General features: G+C 55.0%; 2 protein-coding genes across 2 annotated transcripts; both read left to right on the top strand.

The window, feature by feature from the left end:
* Positions 1–1,111: 1,111 nt before the first annotated feature.
* CIMAP1B (ciliary microtubule associated protein 1B) lies at positions 1,112–2,754 on the top strand (the record flags this gene model as incomplete). Its single annotated transcript, XM_080939328.1, has 6 exons — positions 1,112–1,220; positions 1,432–1,635; positions 1,833–1,937; positions 2,040–2,161; positions 2,383–2,523; positions 2,671–2,754. 6 exons carry the CDS (start codon positions 1,112–1,114, stop codon positions 2,752–2,754), a joined length of 765 nt encoding a protein of 254 aa, XP_080795454.1.
* A 754-nt stretch (positions 2,755–3,508) lies between these two features.
* On the top strand, positions 3,509–6,725 carry TYMP (thymidine phosphorylase; the record flags this gene model as incomplete). Its single annotated transcript, XM_080939727.1, has 9 exons — positions 3,509–3,701; positions 3,837–4,039; positions 4,604–4,702; positions 5,079–5,208; positions 5,326–5,444; positions 5,759–5,921; positions 6,005–6,235; positions 6,347–6,487; positions 6,568–6,725. The coding sequence occupies 9 exons, from the start codon at positions 3,509–3,511 to the stop codon at positions 6,723–6,725; spliced, it is 1,437 nt and encodes a 478-aa protein (XP_080795853.1).
* Between the last annotated feature and the right edge of the window lie 462 nt (positions 6,726–7,187).

Below are 7,187 nucleotides of genomic sequence, written 5' to 3' on the forward strand. Positions count from 1 at the left end.
TTCTGTTCCAGCTCTGAGTGCTGGAACTACCTGCTAACTCCGCTTTCTTTTTTCTTTTGCTGTTTTTTTCCCCTCTGCTTGCAAAATGAATTCCAAACATCATTAGATTTTTCATTAACACTGAGGTTATCTTAGGGCTATAATTTTTTCTCTACTTCAGATGCATCCTATACAGTTTTCCTCCGAAGTATTTTGTATCATCCATGACTCAAGATTTGAGTTTTGATCCCAAAGGTGGGTTTTGTTTTTTGGTTTTTTTTTTTTTTTAAGTTCACTTTTAAGAAAATTCGTTGAGAATTTGTTTTGGAATGTGATCAAGTCTTACACAGTAGTTTCTCTAATCAATTTGTATTATTTTCTGGCCCAAAACACTAGTTTTGCACGTGTTACGTGGGTTTAGTTTACATAGATACATAATTAGAACTTTCTGTAGCATTTCATTTTTCTTAAAGCCTTTTTGTCTGCAGATTAATCTCATTCTGGAATGGGTGCGTTGGTCTGTGACCCAGCCGAATAGCTAACCAGCACACAGTCTCCGCAGTAACAGGAGACGTACCCCCCAGAGCTTCAGTAGCAGGAGATACTATTGAAGGCCCCGGAGGGTGGGGCCAAGCACTTGGTCTGGTTGCTAGGAAGCCAGATGGGACATAATGGGGTATGAGCGTTTGAGGGTTGTCAAGCTCTTCAGCTTTGCTTCTCCAAGAGGGTAACCACCACAACAGGTCAGTGCTTCTCCAAACCTTCCCCTCGGAGCATCCTGTGCCCCTATAAGGGCCCTTCCCAGGATGTCCTTTTCCAACACCTCTAAAACCCCTCTTCCACCAAGAAACTCCAGGCCGTTCCCTTTCAACAGTCTGGGTTCAAACTTGGCCTGTACTTAAACAGTGGTACCGAAGCGCCTGGGATAGAAGGCCATAGATGGCTTTGAAGCTCGCTCCTGCCCTAGTGCACCGCTCTCCAATCCTGGCAAACGATGTTTGTTTTCGGGTGCCCTGGGATACGTGTTAGTTCTGTCCTCGGCCGTGCTGGTCCTGAGTGGAGCTGGGGAAGTGTGTCTCCTACGAATTCTGTCCACAGGTGCTGCAAGCCATAAGCGCCCCCCAACTGCGCTATGGGCTCAGAAGTCTGGGTCGGCACTTGGCGGCCACATCGGCCCCGCGGCCCCATCGCGGCGCTCTACGGAGGCCCGGGGCCAAAATACAAGCTGCCACCGAACACCGGTAGCAAGGGCGGATGCAGGGGAGGAAACTGGGAAGGTGGGACTGTGGGCGGTCTACCTTGGTGCCGGGAGTCCAGAAACAGGAGAACTGTGCCCGAAGCAAAAAGGGAGGCCAAAAAAAGATAAGAGGTTCTGCACTGGTGAAATGGGAGAAGGAGAGGAGCTGGTAGCCTCTGGGCACTGCGGAAGGTGACGCGGGAATGCTCCCGCAGGTTACAAACTGCATGACCCGTCTCGGCCGCGAGCCCCCGCCTTCTCCTTCGGCTCGCGTCTACCCCTGCGGCACACAACCTGCGGACCCGGGCCGAGTTACCTGGTGCCCGCCGGCTTGACTGTGCGCGGCAGCGTTGGCTCCCCGGCCTTCTCCATCTACGGTCGTCTAAGCCACACCGCGCCTGTCCTCACTCCGGGACCGGGTCAGCACCCTGGGGCCCGGGTCTCCCTGACGTACAGCTGCCTCCAAGAACGCCCACTAGGAAATTTCCCTCCCAAACCCAGAATCCCGGGACCCTCACTGTGGCTCCCGTTTCTCCCTAGTGCCAACACCCCAGGCTGGGCTTCCCGTGCCTCACCCCACCTCAGTTCTGGCCCACACTCTTGCTCCATCCCATAGGCAGGTACTCCCCAGAACGCGCGGGAAATGTGACATACCCCAGCGCTCCTCGGCATACAATCGCTTCCCGAAACTGGGGCATCCTCTCAAAGCAACAAACCCCAGGTGAGGCCTGAAGGGCTGGAACCTACCCACACCCCCAACCCGCAGTCTGTCATAAAGGCAAGGAGATTGAACCAATGTACCCTCTTCCTGGCTTCTCCTTAGGCCCTGGGTCCTACACCGTGCCTTCACTCTTGGGCCCACGTGTCATAAGTAAAGTCTCGGCCCCAACTTACTCCATTTATGGCCGCAGCCCTGTGGGCAGCTGCTTCGAGGACCTCAGCAAGGTGGGGAAGGGGCTGCCCGCTGCGTATGCAGTCTCTAGTAATTAAGAGGGTCAGTGAAGTTGGGGGTGGTGCAGAACTCCAGGTACCTCACCACTCAGGAAACTGAGGCAGGAGGATTTTGAGTTCAAAGCCAGCCTAGGGTACATAGTGAGAATTTTAGCTTGAGGGGAAAAGTCAGCTGTTCTCGAGGAACGGAGGCTGAACTCATCCTGTCGTCCTAGACCCCAGGCCCTTGTGCCTACCACGTTGTGAACCCCGGGGTCTACAAGACTCGAGCCCCGCAGTTCACGATGCTGGGGCGGACTTTGCCACCCCACGAGAACACCAAGAAGCCAGGACCCGCATCCTACTCCGTGGACAAGGTGGCTTGGAGTCGAGGGGCAAGGGGCAGGGGATGAGGGTCTGAGGTCTAAGACATGGATGGGTCAAAGTCCCCGGGGAATTGGCATCCCCTGTATGAAGCGGAACAGCTGGCTTGGTGAGGTCAGCGGCGTCTCCTGGACCCGCAGCATCGGAAGCCTCGTGGCTGGAGCTTCGGGATCAGGCACTCAGACTACTTGGCCCCCATGATACGGTACCACGTGGACGACTGACGCCAGCAAGCACGCAGTGCACGGGCCCTCGGTTGTTTACTTAAAGCTTTCTATGTCAGTGCTGTGTGTGTGTCTTTGTGTCTCTTTCTCCGAAGCCGCTAAGGAGGGTTTGGGGGAGGAGAGGACGAGGTGAGTTCGAGCATGGATAGTCTCAGTGGTATCTGAACCTAGGGATCGATCTGACAAGACAAGCAGTGCCCGGGACCCATGGATACCAAGACCCCAGGGAACTGGGCGGTCTGGAGCGCTGTAACCCGACCCTTAAGGTCCTGGCAACGGCAATTGCCCACAGGATAGCAGGCAGGCAGGTAGGGAGCAGCTTAAGTGGTGATTGGCCTTACCTTGGCAAGTGCCGCCTACTGGAGCAGCCCTTTTTGTCCGCTGTCCCAAACGCTAGTCCTGGTCCGTGAACTGTTTCCTCTGTACCTAACTCCCCGCGGGGCTGAGGGATACCAGGTCCGGAACCAAGCCAGATCCAGAAAACTGGTAAAGACCCCTGAACTGAATAGGTACTAGACGGAGATCAAGTTGTGAGGTCGAGAAATGGAAGTCAGAGACGGGGGGGGGGGGGGGGGGGAGGATGGGGCAGTGCTGGGTGTTGAGAAAAACTTGAGACTGGTGGGTGTCAGAGACATCTGTAAGAGCAAGGTTTGGACAAGTGACCATGGCTTCAAGGACATGGATGGTGGACTGAGGGGGGGAGTGCGGGGGGGGGGGTCCAGCGGTGTCTCAATATCCCTTATAGGCTGGAGCAATGGCAGCTTCAGGGATACCACCTCCCATGGCCCCAGAGACAGCTGGTGCCGACTCAGGGGGAGGGATTGGGGAGCCCAGGCAGCTACCTGAGCTGATCCGCCTGAAGCGAAATGGGGGGCATCTGAGCGAAGCAGATATCAGAAACTTCGTGCACGCAGTGATGGACGGAAGGGCACAGGACACACAGATCGGTGCGTGGGAAGCCCTAACTAGACCCTGATTCCCAACTGCCCCATACACACCTCAAGGAGCCACGGTACCTCACCACCACCGTCACAGCCCCCAGAGAACTCGTGAGCAACCTCACTCATCATATCCATCCCTAGGGGCCATGCTGATGGCTATTCGGCTGCAGGGCATGGACCTAGAGGAGACGTCTGTGCTGACTCAGGCCCTCGCAGAGTCTGGGCAGCAACTGGAGTGGCCCAGGGCCTGGCACCAGCAGCTTGTGGACAAACACTCCACAGGAGGTGTGGGTGACAAGGTTAGCCTGGTTCTGGCACCTGCCCTGGCTGCATGTGGCTGCAAGGTTAGTGACCATCTCCTCCTCTACGGATCTCTGAGCCACTCACAGGCACCTCCTACCCTCAAGCCCAGCTCAAAGCTCAAAAGATTCCATTACAAATGGTCATGAGCCACCATGTGATTGTTGGGATTTGAACTCAGGACCTCTGGAAGGACAGTCAGTGCTCTTAACCCCTGAGCCATCTCTCCAGCACCCCCCTCGGGGGGGGCTGTTCTATCCTCCCCAAAACACAAGTTCCACCATGGAATAGAGCTGCCTCTGTACCCAACAGAACCCTCTAAGATCTAACAGGACCCAAAAAGGAAGAGCAGGGCCTTTCTCTTCCTGTCCCTCAGACTTGGGTCCCAGATGAGACCGTTCCTGCCCTACTGGCAAACTGCTCCCAAGTACAGTTTATTTTTCCTTTTCCACCAAGAGGGCACCCACACGAACTGTTTATAAGACTTTAAAATATTATAACTGCTTCTTAAAAAGAGGCAGCTTCATCTGTTCTTACTAGAGGAGAGATGAAATGGTGATTGGGGGAAGGGGCTATGCAGGGCCAGTCAGCCTGCACCTCTCCACCAGGTACCAATGATCAGCGGACGAAGTTTGGGACACACAGGGGGCACACTGGATAAGCTGGAATCTATTCCTGGGTTCAGTGTCACTCAGAGCCCAGAGCAGGTACAGGTGGGCCAGTAACTGATCAAATGATCTGGGTTGAGGGAGTCACTGGCCAGAATCACAGGATGATCAGTGGACAGGGTATTTATCTGGGTCACTAATGAGAGAGAACATTGACTTTTCTAAAGGTCACTGGTTGTAGACAGACCTGGAGTCACCAAGAGAACTTTGATTGGGACCATTATTTGGGAACAGGCGGAAAACACTGATTAGTTACGACACATTAATTTAGTGTCATAACAAATCAGGGTCCTTGGCAGGTTAGTCACCAGAATCATATTGACTCTCACTGGCCATGTTTTGAACTTTTGCTGGGTCAGTAGTCAGGGCCAGTGAGCAGGTCCTTCCTCAGAAATCAATAAAGGTGTCTGAGCAGATGCTGCAGATACTTGAGGAAGTCGGCTGCTGCATTGTTGGCCAGAGTGAAAAGCTGGTTCCTGCTGATGGAATCCTGTATGCTGCACGGGATGTGACAGCTACTGTGGACAGTGTACCACTCATTACAGGTGACCTGAAGCGGGGCACCCTGACTGACATACAATCCAATAGGCACTAACACTTTTCTCAGAGAGGCAACCCTTCCTGTCCCCAAATATACCCTGGGATGTTTCTGTTCTCTACAGCTTCAATCCTCAGTAAGAAGGCCGTGGAGGGACTGTCCACTCTGGTGGTAGATGTTAAGTTTGGGGGGGCTGCAGTCTTCCCAGACCAGGAGAAGGCCCGAGAACTGGCAAAGATGTTGGTGAGCCATACTAGGCCATAGTGGCCTTTCTAAGAAGAGACATGTATCTCACGTTCCGTTGTATCTCTGCCTCTGATCACTCGACAGTCCTGGTAGAACCAAAGGGCAACCCCTCTTTCCAGCTCTCCCACCCTAACTAATCAAAGCTGTCCTGACCGTAGACCTGGGTGACTGACAAGACCACCCCCAACCCCTCTGAAGCCTGGCAGTGTTGGTTTCTGATCTCTATCCTAAGTCTTTACTGACATCCTAACCCGGGGCAGCAGCTATGGGATTTGATAATGCCGACTGGATACTGAGTAATATCTCCCTAGGTTAGAGTGGGAGTGGGCCTGGGGCTGCAGGTCGCCGCAGCTCTGACCGCCATGGATAACCCTCTGGGCCGCAGCGTGGGTCATACTCTGGAAGTGGAAGAAGCGTTGCTTTGCCTGGATGGTGCGGGGCCGCCAGATCTGCGGGACCTGGTCATTAGGCTAGGTGAGAGGGCTGGGTTTAAGATCACTAGTTTGTATGCCAGCTCAATCCCTGCAGCTTCTGCATTCCACTCCGCCCGCCAGCAGGAGGCGCCATTCTTTGGCTTAGCGGACAGGCGGAAACCCAAGACCAGGGCGCCGCCCGGGTGGCCGCGACGTTAGATGACGGTTCTGCACTGCGCCGCTTCCAGCTGATGCTTTCGGCGCAGGGCGTGGACCCCAGCCTAGCTAGAGCATTGTGCTCCGGGAGCCCCACGCAACGCCGGCAACTGCTGCCTCATGCCCGAAAGCAAGAGGAGCTGCTCGCACCCGCAGACGGTGAGACCGGATATCTCTGGCACCAGGTCCCACCCACTTCCTCTCCGCGCCTTTCCTTGTCCTGGCACGTGCGTCCTCCCGCGGCCACTCAGTGTCCACCCTGTCCCTTAGGCATTGTGGAGTGCGTCCGAGCGCTGCCGCTGGCCCGTGTGCTGCACGAGCTCGGAGCGGGACGCAGCCGAGCAGGGCAGCCGATCAGACCGGGAGTGGGTGCCGAGCTACTGGTCGACGTAGGCCAATGGTTGTCCCGCGGTAAGCGCTATCTGGAACTCATAAACAACCCTTCCGGTCGCCCGCTGTGACCTAGGTAACCGCCTCTGTGGCTCGCGCAGGGACACCCTGGCTCCGCGTGCACCTGGACGGCCCTGCGCTCAGCAGCCACCAGCGCCGCACTCTCCTGGGGGCGCTCGTGCTGTCAGATCGAGCACCCTTCAAGCCCGCTTCACCCTTCGTTGAGCTTGTCCTCCCACCGACCACCGCACAGCCCTAAATCTCGAACCTACCTCAGCCAGGTGAGTTCGCAATTGACAAGCCCTCCCCCACAAGGGGTGGAACTGAGTGAGGACACTGTTAACTTGCTCTGCTACTGCTTCATCTGGCTCACTACCTTCTGAGACCCAGAAAAATGGATGTATTGTAAATATTTACCAATCCCATCTTCTCAGGGTGGTTCCAGCTCAGGGCCGATGGTGCCCTGGACATGTCCTATATCTCATAAGAGACAAGTTCGAGCCACACGGGAGCAACATTACTGGGGGAGTCCAGTAGGTCACATGCAGGTGGCTCTAAATCTTAGTTGTAACTTCCCTTGATAAAGTCACAGGGGCCAGAAAAATATGGATAAGTCGTGGGCTGAGGGGTCTGCAGAGGTGCAGGGTATGGCGTCCAGATAAGTGCAGATGAGTCTGCCCAGGAAGGTGAAGGTAGTTACAGTTCAAGGCACACTGGGCTA

The sequence above is a fragment of the Micromys minutus genome (genome assembly GCF_963924665.1).
Source record: "Micromys minutus genome assembly, chromosome: 27".
In the NCBI taxonomy this organism is placed as follows: Eukaryota; Metazoa; Chordata; class Mammalia; order Rodentia; family Muridae; genus Micromys; species Micromys minutus.